A 21291-nucleotide genomic window follows, 5' to 3' on the forward strand; every position below is an offset into this window, starting at 1 on the left:
AATCGGATAATAATAGCCGCCTCTAGAGGCTGAAGAAGTCAAGATGCCAGATCGGTTTATATGGCAGCTATATCAGGTTATTGACCGATTTGAACCTAACTTAGCATAGTTGTTGAAAGTCATAGCGAAACACGTCGTGCAAAATTTCATTCGAATCGGATAAGGATTGCGCCCTCTAGAGGCTCAAGAAGTCAAGATCCCAGATCGATTTATATGGCAGCTATATCAGGTTATGTACCGATTTGAACCATACTTAGCACAGTTGTTGGATATCATAACAAAACTCATCGTGCAAAATTACATTCGAATCGGAAAAGAATTGCGCCCTCTAGAGGCTCAAGAAGTCAAGTCCCCAGATCGGTTTATATGACAGCTATATCAGGTTATGTACCGATTTGAACCATACTTGACAAAGTTGTTGGATATCATAACAAAATACTTTGTGCAAAATTGCATTCAAATCGGAAAAGAATTGTGCCGTCTAGAAGTCAAGAAGTCAAGACCCAAGATCGGTTTATATGGCAGCTATATCAGGTTATGAACCGATTTGAACCCTATTTGGCACAGTTGTTGAAAGTCATAATAAAATAGGTCATGCAAATTTTCAGCCAAATGGGATAGGAATTGCGCCCTCTAGAGGCTGAAGAAGTCAAGTCCCCAGATCGGTTTATATGGCAGCTATATCAAGTTATGGACCGATTTGAACCTAAGTTAGCACAATTATTAAAAGCCATAGCGAAACATGTCGTGCAAAATTTCATTCGAATCGGATAAGAATTGCGCCCTCCAGAGGCTCAAGAAGTCAAGATCCCAGATCGGTTTATATGACAGCTATATTAGATTATTGACCGATTTGAACCTAACTTAGCACAGTTGTTGGAAGTCATAGCGAAACACGTCGTGCAAAATGTCGTTCCAATCGGATAAGAATTGCGCCCTCTAGAGGCTCAAGAAGTCAAGATCCCAGATCGATTTATATGACAGCAATATCAGATTATATACCGATTTGAACCATACTTAGCACAGTTGTTGGATATCATAACAAAACTCATCGTGCAAAATTTCATTCGAATCGGAAAAGAATTGCGCCCTCTAGAGGCTCAAGAAGTCAAGATCCCAGATCGATTTATATGACAGCTATATCAGATTATGTACCGATTTGAACCATACTCAGCACAGTTGTTGGATATCATAACAAAACTCATCGTGCAAAATTGCATTCAAATTGGAAAAGAATTGGCCCTCTAGAGGCTCAAGAAGTCATGACCCAAGATCGGTTTATATGGCAGCTATATCAGGTTATGTACCGATTTGAAACATACTTGACACAGTTGTTGGATATCATAACAAAATATTTTGTGCAAAATTTCATTCGAATCAGATAAGAATTGCGCCCTTTAGAGGCTCAAGAAATCAAGACCCAAGATCGGTTTATATGACAGCTATATCAGTTTATTGACTGATTTGAACCATACTTGACAAAGTTGTTGGATATCACAACAAAACTCGTCGTGCAAAATTTCGTTCCAATCGGATAAGAATTGCGCCCTCTAGAGGCTCAAGAAGTCAAGTCCCCAGATCGGTTTACATGACAGCTATATCAGGTTATGTACCGATTTAAACCACAGTTGGCACAGTTGTTGGATATCATAACAAAACACGTCGTGCAAAAATTCATTCCAATCGAAAAAGAATTGCGCATTATAGAAGCTCAAGAAGTCAAGTCCCCAGATCGGTTTATATGGCCGCTATATCAGTTTATTGACTGATTTGAACCATTCTTAACTCAGTTGTTGGAAGTCATAGCGAAATACGTCGTGCAAAATTGCATTCAAATCGGAAAAGAATTGCGCCCTCTAGAGGCTCAAGAAGTCAAAATTCAAGATCGGTTTATATGGCAGCTATATCTGGTTATGGACCGATTTGAACCATACTTAACACAGTTTTTGGACATCATAACAAAACAGGTCGTGCAAAATTTCGTTCCAATCGGATAAGAAATGCGCCCTCTAGAGGCCTAAGAAGTCAAGACCCAAGATCGGTTTATATAGCAGCTATATCAAAACATGGACCGATATGGCCCATTTGCAAACCCAACCGACCTACACTAATAAGAAGTATTTGTGCAAAATTTCAAGCGGCCTGCTTTACTCCTTCGAAAGTTACCGTGCTTTCGACAGACAGACGGACGGACATGGCTATATTGACTTAAAATGTCATGGAAATCAAGAATATATATCCTTTATGAGGTCTCAGAGGAATTTTTCAAGGAGTTACAAACAGAATGACGAAATTAGTATACCCCCATCCTATGGTGGAGGGTATAAAAATGCATATAAACATGGGTAAAGAAGTTCTTGGTAAAACGACCATAATACATTAAAAAAAAACAAAAACATACAAATTATAGTGAAGCTTCAAAAGAAGAGAGAACTCGTGTCAATAAAAACAAAAAACGCAGCTTATATTTGTAAAAAAAAAATATACATATTTTAAAAACAAGAAAGTTAAAAAAATATCAACATTTGATATGAATTACCGATATACTCCTTTTTGTTATTCATAATGGCTCATCATAATTTTTGATGTGAATGAAAATTGTTTGAAATTTTTGTAAACAAATTTGCTCCATTTTCAACCAGTAAAAAGGCATTAAGTTCGGCCGGGCCGAACTTTGGATACCCACCACCTCGGGTAAACCTCATTTCGTCACAATCCGGGGAAGATTGAATAACTGAAGGACCCAAATTCGGCACGGACATTGAGTGGTCTAATATCGACAGATCCACAGATCGGTCTATACGGCTGCTATATCTAATTATAGTCCGATCAGAAGTATATTTAAGTCGGATGTTGGGAGGTCTTAACCTACTCACTGTTTCAAATTGTAGCGAAATCGGGTAATTAATAAAGCTTTTTGGTTTCATATCCCTTATCGGCAGATCGGTCTAAATGGCAGCTATATCTAAATATAGTCCGATCTGAACCATATTTAGGTCAGATGACAGGGGGGCTTAAAATAACCCACTGTTTTAAATTTTAGCGAAATCGGATAAAAAATTAAGTTTTTATGGCCTTCAGACCCTTTATCGGGAGATCGGTCTATATGACAGCTATATCTAAATATAAACCGATCTGAACCATATTTACGTCAGATGTTGGGAGGCGTAAAATAACGCAATGTGGCAGCGAAATCGGGTTATAAATAAAGCTTTTCTGGTCTTCAGACCCTTTATCAGGAGATCGGTCTATATGGTAGCTATATCTAAATATAGTCCGTTCTAAACCATTTTTGGGTCAGTTGTCGGGAAGCCATATCATATTCACTGTTTCAAATTTCAGCAAAATCGGATGAAAAATAGAGTTTTTATGGGCATTAGACCCTTTATCAGAATATCGGACTATATAGCGTGCATCAAAAATCTCAATTTTTTAAGGCTCTAGAGTGAGTGCAACAGATAGACGGTCAGACACACGGACATCGTTTAATCGTCTGAGAATTTTACGACGTTCCGAAATATATATACTTTGTAGGGTCGGAAATTGATATTTCGATGTGTTGCAATCGGAATGACTAAATGTATTGGGTTGCCCAAAAAGTAATTGCGGATTTTTTAAAAGAAAGTAAATGCATTTTTTATAAAGCTTAGAATAGAACTTTAATCAATTATACTTTTTTACACTTTTTTTCTAAAGCAAGCTAAAAGTAACAGCTGATAACTGACAGAAGAAAGAATGCAATTACAGAGTCACAAGCTGTGAAAAATGTTGTCAACGCCGACTATGTGAAAAATCCGCAATTACTTTTTGGGCAACCCAATAGTATACCCCCATCCTATGGTGGAGGGTATAAACATTTGGCAAGAGGCGGGGCGTTGAGATACTATGACCTCCTCCCCACAAAAAGTTCACACAGCTGAGGGCCTTTTATTCCGCGCACGATCCGCGCAAAACAGTAGAATGCCCAAAGTTGGCAGAGCGCCACGTTTCTGACTCATTCAGTCTAAGTGCTTTATTCGTTGCCACACACCGCAAAGGCCTAATACCTCTACCAAACAATCCCATGGCAGCCGGTTGCACGTACCGGATTGACCCGATGGAATTCTTCATCGGCAAGGGCTGCCTCCTCAGTGTATAACACACTGCTACAACAACAACAACAATCTCTACCAAACGGTGGATGATTCTACTAATTTAACTCATTTAAGGTTAATCCCTATAAAAGTATATGAGGAACCTTGATGTCGAAGCGGTATTAGTGGTAATGCGAATTCGAAACTATAGCGCAACTGGCATTGGTGTATGTTCAATGACCCAGCTCAGTATATATTGGGTTGCCCAAAAAGTAATTGCGGATTTTTCATATAGTCGGCGTTGACAAATTTTTTCACAGCTTGTGACTCTGTAATTGCATTCTTTCTTCTGTCAGTTATCAGCTGTTACTTTTAGCTTGCTTTAGAAAAAAAGTGTAAAAAAAGTATATTTGATTAAAGTTCATTCTAAGTTTTATTAAAAATGCATTTACTTTCTTTTAAAAAATCCGCAAATACTTTTTGGGCAACCCAATATATGAGGAATCTTGATGTCGAAGCGGTATTTCTGATAATGCGAATTCGAAACTATAGCGCAACTGGCATTGGTGTATGTTCAATGACCCAGCTCAGTATATAGTTCACTACACTGCAGCTCCATACCCAAACTATTAGATGTACGTTGTGGAAGGTATGATATTAAGACTTAAGTCGTAGTAACATCCTTATAGGTGACACTCCCATTTGGTTTCTCAGCTTCTTTCTTCTCGCTGTGAAAACTTTTACAATTATTGAAAAAGGCAAATAATTTTGAGAACAAATTCTTTATTAAAACCATTACAAATAATTGAAAAATAAAATAGATGAATACAGGAAAACGATCTACAGGTAACATAAATCTCACTGAATTTCTTTCACTAATCGTTAGTTGTACTTTTTGCAGAACAATTATACTTCACACACTTCACTATGAAAATGTCCATTGTATTATTACAACAATAAATTTAAACAAATCATGCTAATGAAGATAAATTTTACCATTGAATGTTGTAACTGGGAACCTGATAACTGCTGGACGGGCACATTGGAACTGAAACTGCAAACTACAAACCCAACTTGGTATAACTGGTACGAGTTATGTTACTGCTGGATTGATCGATTCCTTATTCTACTACAGCTATGGATATTTCAGTTAACGACTAATAAATTATTTTCATTGAAACCGGCCGAGTGACCTGCATTGCGACATATAAAGGAGTTGCCATCGAAGTGCATGCGTTTCTCATTGCGTCTGTGAAAAAAAAAAATAATAAAAATTGATTCAAATTTCCATCGTTTCAAGTTGGTCAATTCTCCGCAAATTACCTTACAAAGAGATGTGAATTACTGCCCAAGGATGCAGTGCAATGTATTGCCGAAGTTGTTAATGTTGCTGAACCATTACCGGGGCTGGTGCGAATAAGGCATTTATTGTTGGGGCGAGTAATTCTGATAAAGGTGAAAGAGATTATGTTAAATGTATAAATGCTTATGTAATAATAAGGAGATATAGAAAGAGTAGTCTTATATGCCTTATATTCAGGACCTGGAATGCCAAGTAGAACTCATGAGCTGAAATCCGAAAGTAAAAAGATGAAGGTCCAGAATTGTGATCTATCCTTAAAGACGGAGGGTCGAAATGACTTCAGTTGCTTTCGGCGTTTAATTGCTGTCTCGATGATGGTCACTCTAAAGTGGGCGGCAAAGATGGTTACCCCTAAAGTGGGTGGCGAAGATGGTCACCCCTAAAGTGGGCAACACAAAAGGGGTTGGATGTGGTATAAACCGCATCCATTGAACACTAATTATTATTACAGTCTGATCATAGACAGTAAAATTGATAATGTATTTGTAAATTTAGCGTCATTTGTGATAGTATAAAAGCCCTTCAGGTCTTGATTCTTTTCTTTTTTGCTTGGACAACTTAACTAAACACGTAAGGTTAACCTTTACAACTTGTTAAATTTTTTAAAAATGTTTTCCTTTATTTATTAGCGAATAAACATTACACAAACATTTGTCATCAATCATTTAAACAATCAATTGTCTAGTTATTTGTCTTGGGTGCCGACTAGGATAGGCAAAGAGGACATGCTGATTGATTCAAAGAATTTCGAGAGAGAGGAAATGTATTCGTTGTATATGTGGTTCCCAAGCCGTGCTGACTGGTGATGGGCTCTTCGGAATGTGCCTGTTTCAGGGCAAATGGATGACAAAACAACACGGGTCAATGTGGTGCATAAAACCAGTAACCGCGGAACTGCCTCTATATAAACGACATCGACTATAAGTAAACCTTCTATCTTCTCCTTTTGCGGAAATCTCGCAGTTCACTACAAGATAGTCAGCAATTCCCAAATATGGTCCGATCTGGACGATAGGTCTATCAAAAGGAAAAAAATATCAAATGAAAAATGCTCCTTTTATGTTTATGAACAAGTAAAAGCGTGCTAAGTTCGGCCGGGCCGAATCTTATATACCCTCCACCATGGATCGCATTTGTCGAGTTCTTTTTCCGGCATCTCTTCTTAGGCAAAACAGGATATAAGAAAAGATTTGCTCTTATAAAGGGTGATTTTTTTGAGGTTAGGATTTTCATGCATTAGTATTTGACAGATCACGTGGGATTTCAGACATGGTGTCAAAGAGAAAGATGCTCAGTATGCTTTGACATTTCATCATGAATAGACTTACTAACGAGCAACGCTTGCAAATCATTGAATTTTATTACCAAAATCAGTGTTCGGTTCGAAATGTGTTCATTCACCGTAACGTTGCGTCCAACAGCATCTTTGAAAAAATACGGTCCAATGATTCCACCAGCGTACAAACCACACCAAACAGTGCATTTTTCGGGATGCATGGGCAGTTCTTGAACGGCTTCTGGTTGCTCTTCACTCCAAATGCGGCAATTTTGCTTATTTACGTAGCCATTCAACCAGAAATGAGCCTCATCGCTGAACAAAATTTGTCAAAATTTGAACACATTTCGAACCGAACACTGATTTTGGTAATAAAATTCAATGATTTGCAAGCGTTGCTCGTTAGTAAGTCTATTCATGATGAAATGTCAAAGCATACTGAGCATCTTTCTCTTTGACACCATGTCTGAAATCCCACGTGATCTGTCAAATACTAATGCATGAAAATCCTAACCTCAAAAAAATCACCCTTTATTGGAGACCTGTGTAAAATTTCAGCCAATTCGAATAAGAATTGGGCCCTTTGGGGGCTCAAGAAGTAAAATAGAGGGATGGATTTACATGGGAGCTGTATCGGGCTATAGACCGATTCAGACCATAATAAACACGTATGTTGATGGTCATGAAAGAATCCGTTGTATAAAATTTCAGGCAAATCGGATAAGAATTGCGCCCTCTAGAGGCTCAAGAAGTCAAGACCCAAGATCGGTTTATATGACAGCTGTATCAGGTTATTGACCGATTTGAACCATACTTGGCACAGTTGTTGGATATCACAAAAAAACACGTCGTGCCAAAATTCATTCAAATCGGATAAGAATTGCGTCCTCTAGAGGCTCAAAAAGTCAAGACCCAAGATAGGTTTATATGACAGCTATATCAGGTTATGGACCGATTTGAACCACACATGGCACACTTGTTGGATATCATAACAAAACACGTCTTGCAAAATTTCATTCCAATCGGATAAGAATTGCATACTCTAGAGGCTCAAGAAGTCAAGACCCAAGATCGGTTTATATGGCAGCTATATCCAAACATGAACCGATATGGCCCATTTACAATACCAACCGACCTACACTAATAAGAAGTATTTGTGCAAAATTTCAAGCGGCTAGCTTTACTCCTTCGGAAGTTAGCGTGTTTTCGACAGACAGACGGACATTGCTAGATCCACATAAAATGTCACGACGATCAAGAATATATATACTTTATGGGGTCTCCGACGAATATTTCGAGTAGTTATAAACAGAATGACGAAATTAGTATGCCCCCCATCCTATGGTGGAGGGTATAAAAAGGCTCCTTTTATTGGCTCATTACACGTATATCGGGAGATCGGGAGATATATGGCAGCTATATCCAAATATGGTCCGATCTGGACGATATTTTACACCCCGATAAAGAGGAGTACCAAAAACTCTCTGAGCCAAATTTCATAGAAATAGGATGAGAAAGGCTCATTTTATTGACTCATTACACTATATCGGGAGATCGGTCGGTCTTTAGGGCAGCTATATTCAAATATGGTCCTATGTAGACCACATTTGCCAGGAATGGGTAGGGATCTACCAGAACACACTGTGCCAAATTTTATCGAATTCGGGTAACAAATGTATCTTTTATGGCCTCAATACCCTTTAGGGCAGCTATATCCACACTTCAGGTACGAGTCTAACAGAACTCACTGTGCCAAATTTCGGAGCCAATTTATTGCGGCTATGTATAACTAAAATCCGATTTTATGAAATCAGAAAATCTGGTTTATATACAAAGAATACGAAATCATCAAAAATTGTTTGCAAAATGTTTTTATATCCCCTAGATATCTGCAAAATTATAAATACCCAAAAAAAAGTATTTATTGGGTATTTCCCAATTCTCCCAATTCATATTAAAAATTGGGTCCAAATAACTGTGGGGCCGTCCCAACCCCAAAAACCCCCTAAAATAGGTTTTTTTGGACGATCATGACAATATGGGACTCAAATAACAGGTATTCGCGAGTAGATTGCGAATATGATTAGAAAGGAGAAATAGGATTTATAATTTGTTGATTTCGGAAGGGGGGCGGACCCTCCCCCGTTACCCAAAAACACCGCCCAAAATCAAACGTGGACAGATCGGGGCAATATGGGTATCAAATGAAACGTATTGGAAAATAGAATACAAATATGGTATTAAAATTTGGGTCTAGGAACCCATCGGGCCGCCCCAACCCCAAAATTCCCCCAAACAGACATATTCGACTCTCATGTCAATATGGACCTCAAAAGAAAGGTATTCGGGAGTAGATTATGAATCTGGCACACAAAATCAGATCGAAGTATAGGGGGTCACCCTACCCCCCAAAAACGCTTTAAATGGGCTTATGACTCATTATGACTATACTGAACCCGGTTTTTTTGTTTGTTCCGTAGAATCAAAAACGGCTGAACCGATTTTCTAAAAATTTTCACAGATTATGTAAGATTGTCTGCAAGGAAACAAAGGATATATAATGTTTAAATATCGGATGGGGCGGAAAATAGAATACGTTACCCAAAAACGCCACCCAAAACCAAAAGTGGACCGATAGACACAATATGGGTATCAAATGAAACGTACTGGAAAATACGAATACGAATACGAATATGGTATTAAAATTTGGGTCTAAGAACCCATCGGGCCTCCCCAATCCCAAAATTCCCTCAAACAGACATATTGGACGTTCATGTCAATATGGGCCTCAAAAGAAAGGTATTCGGAAGTAGATTACGAATCTGGCATCGAAGTATAGAGGGTCACCCTACCCCCCAAAAACGCCTTAAATGGTCATACGACTCATCATGACTACAATGAACTCGGTTTTTTTGTTTGTTCCGTAGAATCAAAAACGGCTGAACCGATTTTCTAAAAATTTGCACAGATTATGTAAGTTTGTCTGCAAGGAAACATAGGCTACATAATTTTTAGATATCGGATGGGGGGCGGAATCTCCCCCTAACCCCAAAAACGCCACCCAAAACCAAAAGTGGATCGATAGGCACAATATGGGTATCAAATGAAAGGTATTGGAGACTAGAAAACTAATATCGTATTAAAATTTGGGCCCAATTACCCAGCGGGCCTCCCCAAACTAAAAAACTCCTCTAAACAGATATATTTGACGTTCATGTCAATATTTGCTTCAAATGAAAAGAATCGACAGTAGATTACAAATATGGCATAAAAAATTAGGTCCAAGTGATAGGAGGTCCTCCCATCCCCAAGTATCCCCAAATGGGGATAGGGACTCAAATGTCAATAGGGGACTCAAATGAATGGTATTAGAGAGTAGATTACGAATCTTATATATAAAAATCAATTTGTGTTTGTTTGTTTGTATGTTTGTGTGTTCCTTATAGACTCAGAAACGGCTGAACGGATTTTCTTGAAATTTTCAGATGGTTCATAATCACCCCGTGGTGAAAACAGGGTTCTCCATTTTTTGATGGTACTCCATTTTTTGATATCTGAAGGGGGGACGGACCCTCCCCCTTAACCTAATTTTCAGAAACGCCAGATCTCTGTGATGAGTGCTGCGATTTAAGTGAAATATTGTGTGCTCTCTTAAAGTCACTTAAATAAAAGTTTGGTATCCAAATTTCGGATGGGGTACCTAGGGGGGCAGCCCCACCCCCAGAACCAACCATATATATATATAAAGCAATCATGACAATATGGGACTCAAATGAAAGGTATTTAAGAGTAGAAAACGTATCTGCTATCCAATTGTCGGACTAAGTTTTTGGGGGACCACCCCAACCCCCAAAACACCCTTAAATCGGACATATTTACCGACCTTGGCAATATGGTACTCAAATCAGAGGTATTTACGAGTAGAATACGAATTTGATATCCAAATGTGGGACCGAGTTTCTGGGGTGCACTCCTTCCGCAAAACACCCCCCAAACAGCACTTATTTACTGATCATGGCAATATGGGGCTCAAATAAAAGGTATTTAAGTGAAGAATACGAATCTGATATCCAAATGTGGGACCAAGTATATGGGGGCCGCCCCTTCCAAAAACAACCCCCAAAGAGGACAAATTTACTACAATAGCAATATGGGGCTCAAATTAAAGGTCTTTGGGAGTAAAGCACGCATATGATAACAATATTGGGGCCACCCCAACCCCATATTACCACCCAAATAAAACATTTTTGCTGAAAGGTGCCGCTCCTACCCAAAAACACCCCAATGAGCACAAATTTACTACCATAGCAATATGGGACTCAAATGAAAGGTCTTTGGGAGTATAGTACGAATCTGATATCAATATTCGGGAAAAAGTGTGTATGGGGCCACCCCACCACCATAGCACCACCCATATAGGACGCATTTGCTGACCATTCCAATATGGGGCTGTAATAAGAAGTATTTTAGAGCAGAACACGAATCTGATATTTTCAGGGCCAAGTCACTGAACGACTGCCTCATCTCCCAAAACACCGCCGAAACCGGTCATGTTTGCCGTTATTGTAAAATGGGGCTCAATTGAAGGGTATTTGGGAGTAGACCATGAATTTGACTTCAACATTCGGGACCAACTCTCTAGGGGACGCCAGGGTCACTTAATGGCCGCCCCATCCCCCAAAACACCCCCGAAACCGGTCATGTTTGCCGACTATGGAAATATGGGGCTCAAATGAAAGGTATTTGGGAGAAAACCACGAATCTGATAACAACATTCGGGACCAACTCTCTAGGGAATGTCCCACCACCATAACAAATCCCAACTAGGACGTATTTGCTCACCAAGACAATTTTGGGTCTTAAAGGGAGTAGATCTCGATATTGTTAGTTTTTAGGGTCCATACCCCAAATCGGACATATTTTCTGGCTTTTTCAATAAGGGGTTTAAGCGAATGGTATTTGAGATTAGAAAACGAGTTTGATATTCAATTTTGAGGCCAATGGCAATGAGAATATATATTTTCCGGGCTTAGTGATTGGGGGACCACCCCCACTCCCCAAAACACACCTAAATCGGGCATATTTACCGATCAAGTCAATGTGGGACTTAAATCAATGGAATTGGGGGTAGAGCTAGAATTGATAACCACTTTCGGGACCAATTTTCTGGGGGTCTACCCCTTTCCCAGAGACCAAGCCAATGTGGGGCTTAAATGAAAGGAATTGGGGGTAGAGCAAGAATTGATAACCACTTTCGGGACCAATTTTCTGGGGGTCTACCCCTTTCCCAAAATACCCTACAAACAGCTATTTTTGACTGACCATCGCAATATGGGGCCTAAATAAAGGTATTTGGGAGTAGTGTACGAATTTGATATCCAAATTTAGGACCATGTATTTAAGGCATCAATTCGCAATTACTTTTTGGGCAACCCAATATGATCAAACTTACTTGACAAGGCCATCAGCACCTTGAAATATGCGGAAGCCATTTAGATCATAAATTTCAGCACCATCCTCGTTACAATGATAAAGACCCTGTTGAATAACATCACAAGCTTCCTGATAGTATGTAGGTCCATGACGAGTATTTCTGAAATGAGCAAAAAAAAATTTCCATGATCAAACAAAGAACAGCTTCAAGGGAGTGAGCAAGTGTACATCAATTGACCTACTCGTAGAACACAGCCAAAGTGTAGTCCTTGGTAAGATCTGTAAAAGTGTCTGTAGTTGTGCGAGTTCCCGCTGTATCGACTAGATAAACCAAGGCACAAACATCTGAGGTGAAACTTATGCCTTTGTACCACATTTTGGCATAGCGCCTGAAACCAAACAAGAAAATCGTTTTTTTTTTTTTATTTCTCTGGTGTTAAGCATGGACAACATGTTGATGATCTTACACATAATTGTTTTTCTCCATGGCATCATAGGTAACTATATCGACTTTAGTACCTGTCTGTAGTATTCTGCCATTGGGATGGATGAAAGCCGAGGCAGTATAGTTGCGAGATAATCCTATGGCCACCATGGTACGCTCATTAAAAACCCTAATTGATTTATCCAGGGTCATATCAATGCTGAAAAAGTATGTCATGTTTATTGGTTTTTATGGTACTTTTTTGGGGTGGGGTACTCCTACCGCACTCCATCACGTAATCTTAGCTGTATTGTTCCATTGGCCATGGCTATAGGTCTTGAAACACCTAAAGAGGCTGGTGTCGAACAATCCTTATGCGATTCATATCCTGTGGCACCCAAAGCTTTTGAAGCAAATGGAGGTGGAGGTGGCATAGGTTGTGGAAACTGCATAAAAATTTTTGTACATAGACACAAGAAATAAAGAAAAATAATATTTTAATGAATCTAAGATATTGGGTTGCCTAAAAAGTAATTGCGGATTTTTTAAAAGAAAGTAAATGCATTTTTAATAAGACTTAGAATGAACTTTAATCAAATATACTTTTTTACACTTTTTTTTCTAAAGCAAGCTAAAAGTAACAGCTGATAACTGACAGAAGAAAGAATGCAATTACAGAGTCACAAGCTGTGAAAAAATTTGTCAACGCCGACCATATGAATAATCCGCAATTACTTTTTGGGCAACCCAATAATATTGTGAAGGTTAGGTTGGGCTGAAAAAGAGTGCAGATACTAATCCGGCTCATGCCACTACGGACATACACCTAAGCCAGTAATCAGCTTGCTGTGCGCTCAAAAAACTATAAAGCAGCCTCTAGAAAGAAAATTTTAGGTTAGGAATTCCGTGCTACTTACAAAATCCTTACCACTCCCCTAAGTTAATTCATGTCTGATATTATGTCTCCACCGGTATCTGTTGGGCGCGACAGCCGGGCAATGACAAAGGAAATGCTCCAACGTCTCATCATCTTCCCCGCATGCCCTACACATGATATCACTTGCCGCACCGATTTTACATAAGTGAGCTCGTAGTCCTATGTGTCCCGTTATGATACCAATAGCTATACTGACTTGCTTCTAACTTCCTTTCAGTAATAGCCTCGTCTTCTCACAAAATGGATCCCCTCATAGGGTTTTCGCCATCCTACCGACCGTTTCGCTGTTCCACAATGTTGCATGCGCATTCGTCGACCACTCCCTTAACTCGGACTGCGTCGACCCGTAAAGCTTCGGGTTTACCAAGTTTATTGACCGCAGTCCTCTGGCCTTTACCCCCAAAATCGTCTGCCTTTTCATTCCCCCTTACTCATTTATGGTCCGGCCTCCAAACGATGCGGATTTTCCCATCCTCAGAGAAGGCGTTAATCTTCTTCTTACACTGCAAGACTGTTCGTGACCTTACCGTGCTGGTTGTTATTGCCTTTATGGCAATTTTACTGTCGGTAAAGATGTACACACTGGACGTCCTCGCATTAGCATCCCACCACTTCACGCATCACGTATTATGGTCAGACAGTCTAAAACAAATCTCAGTCCCTGGATTCTCAATGTAAGCCCCCAGGCCCACTCCGTCCTCTAGCTTTGATCCATCCGTGTAACATGATCTTTCAGATGGCAATACTAGGGTTCCGTCAATCCAAGATTGTGCCAATGGCAGCAGTGCTTTGCACTCGACTTCAAGGTTCATCTCAGGTACCCCTTCGCTTCCTTCCAGGTTTCCCATCGTCGCCTCGATTATACCGCGATGGTATGAGCTGCTCCCATCCTCAATCCATTCTCCCATCACCTTAAGTCTCATAGCCACAGTGGCTACCTCACACTTAATCTGTATGTCAATGGGTCGGATATCTAAAATAGTCTCCAGTGCCCTAGTGGGCGTGGTCCTCATCGCTCCGCCTACGCCAAGACAACATGTTCTCTGAACCTGTTTTATGGTCCTTATGTTGCACTTTTTCTCCATAGCAGTCCACCAAACTACTGGGGCGTAAGTAAGTATCGGTCTAATCATGCTCCTGTAGAGCCAGTGGACTATCCTAGGATTTAGGCCCCATTTGGAGCCTACGACCCGTCTGTGAACCTTCTCAGTATGCTCCTGAATGTAACACTTCCAATTCAGTTTCCTGTCCAAGATTACACCTAAGTATTTGACCATGTTAGTAAGTATTTGAACTCGTCTTATTGAGGAAACGTGGTGCGTTAAATTGACCCACCTTTGTCTTCCTAGTGAACAGGCATATTTCAGTCTTCTCTGGGTTAAAATTGAAACCTCTGGATCTAGCCCAGTCATATGCCATATGCAAGACCCTTTTGGCCCTTCTGCATAGCTCGTTCGGATGCTTACCCCTTAGAAGTATTATAGTATCGTCTGCGTAGCAGACGGGTTCAAATCCCTTCTCAGTCAGCATCCGTAATAGGTCATTTATGGTGGTCACCCATAGGAGTGGTGATAAAATGCCACCCTGTGCCACTTTCTTCCTTATATTTATGCCATGGCAAACACAATTTATCCACCTGTTCCTTAGCATATGGTTTATCCAGTCTCTAAGGACCGGGTGGACCCGTGGATTATGAAGAGCAGTTTATTATGAAAAAAAAATGTAACGGAATTTTTAAATGATCACAAGGGAAGTCACCTAAAATGTGCAATTTGTAACTCCTTGGAGACACATAATCCCATGGCATCCGGCTGTTCGTACCGGATAAACCCGATGGAGTTTGAACCGTTGAGTGGAGCGGACGTATTGTTACTTTACTCTGCAACAATTTTCCTGTAACTCGTAATAGGTCATTATTTTTGGAAGACAAATTTAAGTCACTCAAGCATAGCTGCGAGACAGGTATCTATTAGGCGGTTGATGATCTGCGTCTGTTTCCAGTGGAGCGGCATATCTAGAGCCCGGGAGTAGGCTTAGAATGGACTCCAAAGACCCAACAGCTGCGGGGGTGGTATCAGGCCGTAGCATGTTGTCTGCTACTAAAACCTCGACTGGTGGAGCGATTGCTTCAGGCTCCACCAGCCGACAGACGACTGGTCAGCAGGGGCTTTTGACGAAGACACCTGGTTCGAGGTTAAAGAACAAGGTCGAACCTATTCCTTCTTCGCATGCTTATAATTTGCCTAGCCCATCGGCCTTCCCCGGCAAATCAACACGCTCTTGAAGAGGTTGGAATAATAGAAGGCCCATCGCTCTCAGGTTTATTGAGAGGCTTGGTCGGCATGTTTCTCATCTCAGTCTCGCCATGATTCTAAGACTTTCACTTATAGGGAGAGAGACTACCTAAATTGGGCTTGGGGATTCACTGAACTGCACCGCAGTCTGCCAAAAGGCTGCGGTTACCTGGAGAGCATCCCCTGCCTAAAAGAACTAGGCCGAACAATAGTAGGATGGGACCAAGAACCTCGGCAAGCCAGCACCCTCTTTAAATGGTTGGAATAATAGAAGGTCCATCGCTCTCACGTTTATTGAGATGCTTGGTGCGAATGATCCTAAAACTCTCACTGATAGGTAGAGAGATTCCCCAAATTGGGCTCGGGAATTCACTGCACAGGCTACCCCAAAGACTACACGTCTAGAGTCGGAAACTGCACTGCAGTCAGGCAAAAGGCTGCGGTCATCTGGAGGGCACCCCATGCCTAAATGAACTAGGGCGAACAATAGCAAGATGGGTCCAAGAACCTTTGCTAATGCCGCTAGGGACAGATTGGTGATGGCAGTTGTCAAGACGCGATTTCCAGAGCTAGACCTGGGGACCATAACCAAACCAATAATCTCAGAAAAAATCAATCTAAAAAAAAAATCTAGCATGTCCGCCTATGACGCTGAACGCCTGCGTTCGAATCCTGGCGAGACCATTAGTAAAAATTTTCAGCGGTGGTTTTCTCTTCCAAAAGCTGGCAAAATTTGAGTGGTACTATGCCATGTAAAACTTCTGCCCAAAGAGGTGTCGCACTGCGGCACGCCGTTCGGACTCGGCCATAAATTGAAGGCCCCTTATCATTGAGCTTAAACTTGAATCGGACTGCACTCATTCATATATGTGAGAAGTTTGCCCCTGTTCCTTAGTGGAATGTTCATGGGCAAACTTTGCATTTGCATCTTATGACTCTGGACATTGTAGCTACCCAAATTGCAGCGACCACTGCCGTGAGGTTAAGGCAGCTTTCTCATTGGTCATGTGGCGGCTACGGACACTGTGTTATCCGTTAATACAATATCCGATGTTCCAGGCAGTGTGGATTACATCCTACCTGAGCCGATTTTTGATAAAAATTACTGTACCACTATTCCATATAGAACCGATTGGAACTACGATATTCCTGGTAGCAGAATTTACATAGATTTCTATACGGATGGTTCCAAACTAAACGACCAGGTGGGCTTGGGGGTGTACTCTAAAGATCTAGAACTGGTCATATAGAAGAGATTACCCGATCACTGCAGTGTGTATCAAGCAGAGATCCATGCAATTAAGGAAGTGCTCATTGCGACAATTGGCATAAATATCTTCTCAGACAGCCAGGCAGCCATTAAATCCCTGGAAGAACGTATTTCTGAACACAAAAACCGCCCTCGACTGTGGCAGATCTCTCAACGAGATGGCTGAACAGTTCAAAATTCACCTGTTCTGGATGCCGGGCCACAGAGATATCCCAGGCAATTGTAATGCGGATGAGCTTGCGAGACTAGGATTTAGCCTACGAATTCCAGGTATACTGGAATCTGTGGGCATGCCTCTAGCGACATTTAAGCTAAGTTTTCAGAACCAGGCCCAAAAGGGCAACGAATGATACATGGTCACAAAGAGGGGGTTGTGAGCATTCCAAAACTATGTGGCCTCATCAAGACTTGAAGAGGTCTACTGCTTTGCTGTCATTGGCTAGAACAGACGTCTCAGTCGTTGTGTCCGTCATGACAGGTCATTGTCTAAAACATGGACAGGTCATTGTCTAAAACATGCTGACAGACTGAAGGTTGCCAGCAACGACTTTTGCAGAAGCTGTAGGGACATCGAGGAAGAAGAGACTATGGAACACCTTTTTTGTGTGGGTCCCGCACTAGCAGTTGGAAGGAGATCCACTTTAGGTTCTCATTTCTTTGAGAACTTTACTGATTTAGCGAATGTGAACATTCACAAGTTGTTGGGCGATCTGGATGGTTCAACGGTAGTAACTAAAAGGCATCTTCCTTCTTCTGTTCCTGTGGCATCACAATGGACGAAAACGTCTAAGTGAGTCTGATGGCAGACTGCCACTTAAGCCTAACCTAACCTAACCGATAAATATCCCTGAAATATCTTTGGAAATTCTTACCATGCGATTGAGATCTTTATGATTGCCCCCATAGCAAATGGGTGAAAATTGTATGGGCACACTCTGATAGATGTAACCACCACCTGCTGTATGAGGACGAGGAGGAGTTATATCGTGTCCCTTATAATGCTGAACGGCAGCGGGGCTCATTTGCATAAATAATGGTCTGGCAGTTAAACGGCCATGGGGAGTAGATGTCGGCATGTTTCTCATTTCAGAGAACGATGGTGTATCCGTTACATGGGCTCGTTGACACTGAGGAACAAATGGCTCGGCACTGATGTTGTAACGTGACTAAAGGAGATGATAGAAAAAATATAATAAAAATATGTATAAATTAAACTAAAATTTCACAATAATTACCGATTTGGGTGACAAAGCAGCTGTCGTCTTTGGTGACTTCAAAATGTTGTTGACTTTTTCATTTATACTGGCAAGAGCCCACAATTGATTGGCATTGAAACCGCCATTGGAACAGGATGGTTGTTCCGGATGGAAGCAATTCTGTTCATTTGCCTTGGTGTCTGTATTTGTGGGCATTGGTTGAAACTCTGATTTTAGAATGTTGTTGATTTTTTCATTCTCAATGGCAAGATTCCTTAGGTGATTGATATTAAAACAGCCATTGGAACCAGATGATTGTTCCTGAGTGGAGAGATTTTGATTGTCTATTTTTTCATCTGGGTTTTTTTCTATGGCTTTATTCTCTGTATTATCCATGATTAATTTTCAATTAGAGCAGGGTTTTTTTGGTGTTTCTATGTCGAAGAAAAATTTTCAACTAAAAATCTGCATGTCGGACAAACAAAATTTCAAAGCCTGCTGTCCCAAGTACAAAATTTAAAAAATTTCAACAGTTAAAAAATTGTCAGCTGACAATTTGATGTGTTTGTATGCTCTGCCAGTAAAAATGGGAGTAAAAAAGTTGCTCTTTGTTTTAAAAAAATTAGAGTACAACATCGGCCGGGCCGTACTTTGGGTACCCACCACCTCGGGTATATATGTAAACCCCATTTTTTCACAATCCGGTGTAAATTGGATAAATTAAGCACACAAATTCGGCACGGACATTGAGTGCTCTAATTTTTATGTCACTATTCAATTGTGTAGAACAAAATATTGGTCTTTTTGGCAGATATATCCAATTATAAACCGATCTGAAAAATATTAAGGTCGGATATCGTGAGGCTTAGAAAAACTCAGTGTTTCGAATTTCAGCGAAATCGAGTAATAAATAAAGCTTTTATGGGCTTCAGACCCTTTATCGGCAGATCGGTCTATATGACAGCTATATCTAAATATAGTCGGATGTTGGGAGACTTAAAACTGCGCACTATTCCAAATTTCAGCGAAATCAGGCAAAAAATAAAGCTTTTATGGGCTTCAGACCCTTTATCGGGAGATCGGTCTATATGACAGCTATATCTAAATATAGTCCGATCTATACCATATTTGGGTCAGATATTGGGAGGCTTAAAATAACCCACTGTTTTAAATTTCAGCGAAATCGGGTAAAAAATAAAGCTTTTATGGTCTTCAAACCCTTTATCTGGAGACCGGTCTATATGGCAGCTATAGCTAAATACAATCCGATCTGAACCATATTTAGATCAGATATCGGGAGGCTTAAAATAACCCACTGTTGCAAATTTTAGCGAAATCGGATAAAAAATAAAGCTTTTATGGGCTTCAGACCCTTTATCGGGAGATCGGTCTATATGGCAGATATAGCTAAATATAGTCCAATCTGAACCATATTTGGGTCAGTTGTTGGGAGGCTTAAAATAACCCACTGTTGCAAATTTTAGCGAAATCGGATAAAAAATAAAGCTTTTATGGTCTTCAGACCCTTTATCGGGAGATGGGTCTACATGGTAATGCAAATTTGCCCATGAACATTCCATTAGGAACTGGGACAAATTTCATACAAATCAATGAGTGCTGTCCGATTCAATTTTAAGCTCAATGATAAGGGACCTCCTTTTTATAGCTGAGTCCGAACGGCGTGCCCCAAAGCGACACCTCTTTGGGGAGAAGTTTTTAAATGGCAAAGTACCTCACAAATGTTGCCAGCATTAGGAGGGGATAACCACCGCTAAAACTTTTTTAGATGGTCCTGCTAGGATTCGAACGCAGGCGTTCAGCGTCATAGGCGGACATGCTAACCTCTGCGTTACGGTAGCCTCTATCTATATGGTAGCTATAGCTAAATATAGTCCGATCTGAACCATATTTGGGTCGGGAAGCCTTAAACTACTCACTGTCTCATTTTTCATGGGCATTAGACCCTTTATCGGAAAATCGGTCTATATAGCAGCTCTATCCAAATATGGTCCGATTTGGCCCGTTCAAGAACTTAACCAGCGTGCATCAAAAAGTCGTATCAGTGCCAAATTTCATCTTAATATCTCGATTTTTGAAGGCTCTAGAGTGATTACAACAGATGGACGGACAGACGGATAGATGAACAGACACATGGACATCGTTAAATCATCTTAGAACTTTACAACGATCCGAAATATATGTACTTTGTAGGGTCAGAAATTGATATTTCGATGTGTTGCAAACGGAATGACTAAATGAATATACCCCCTATCTTATGGTGGTGGGTATAAAAAAGTAACTGACAAAAGGCAAACTTTAAGCAGAGTTTACATGGCACATCATGATCGTATTCATCGTGTGCAAGATATATTCATTTACAGGTAGTGGAAGTTGCCCAACAACAAAATATTGAGTGCACTATCTGTCAAAATCAATGATTAGTTCAACTCTGATTTTGATGTTACTATTGGGTTGCCCAAAAAGTAATTGCGGATTTTTCATATAGTCGGCGTTGACAAATTTTTTCACAGCTTGTGACTCTGTAATTGCATTCTTTCTTCTGTCAGTTATCAGCTGTTACTTTTAGCTTGCTTTAGAAAAAAAGTGTAAAAAAGTATATTTGATAAAGTTCATTCTAAGTTTTATTAAAAATGCATTTACTTTCTTTAAAAAAATCCGCAATTACTTTTTGGGCAACCCAATAAGTTTTATTAAAAATGCATTTATTTTTTTTTTTTTTAATCTGCAATACCAATAGTTCGCGCCATTTTTCGTTGTTTGTGTTTTATGGTTTTTAACTGTAAAACTCACACACACACAACCAAAACTCGTTGACAAATAGTGCACTTCGCCAGAAAAAATTGTACTCAGCTGTTTACGGTACACTACCTGGTAATTGTGTCATGATCGTGCGTACGTGTTGATTGCAGCTTTTGCCTAAAACGGTACATCGACTTTCCATTTCTTTGATTTTATTTAATTTTTTAATATCAATATTTTTATTTAATTTTTTAAATTCAATATC

General features: G+C 40.2%; 1 protein-coding gene across 4 annotated transcripts; it reads right to left on the reverse strand.

The window, feature by feature from the left end:
• Positions 1-4839: 4839 nt before the first annotated feature.
• LOC106088926 (uncharacterized) lies at positions 4840-18768 on the reverse strand. 4 transcript variants are annotated; one of them, XR_001221529.2, is made up of 9 exons: positions 18306-18765; positions 17943-18236; positions 12852-13015; positions 12613-12789; positions 12388-12534; positions 12165-12305; positions 5397-5519; positions 5070-5322; positions 4840-4993 (listed from the first exon to the last, which is right to left on the reverse strand). XR_001221529.2 is itself a non-coding variant. In XM_013254642.2 (8 exons), exons 1-8 carry the CDS (start codon positions 18660-18662, stop codon positions 5220-5222), a joined length of 1506 nt encoding a protein of 501 aa, XP_013110096.1. In that variant the 5' UTR covers positions 18663-18765; the 3' UTR covers positions 4840-5219. The 4 variants fall into 4 exon arrangements, 2 of the variants coding, with proteins under 2 accessions (XP_013110096.1, XP_059225531.1); XR_009398446.1 differs by having other exon boundaries at positions 4840-4998; XM_013254642.2 differs by having other exon boundaries at positions 4840-5322.
• Between the last annotated feature and the right edge of the window lie 2523 nt (positions 18769-21291).

The sequence above is a fragment of the Stomoxys calcitrans genome, chromosome 5 (genome assembly GCF_963082655.1).
Source record: "Stomoxys calcitrans chromosome 5, idStoCalc2.1, whole genome shotgun sequence".
NCBI lineage: Eukaryota > Metazoa > Arthropoda > Insecta > Diptera > Muscidae > Stomoxys > Stomoxys calcitrans.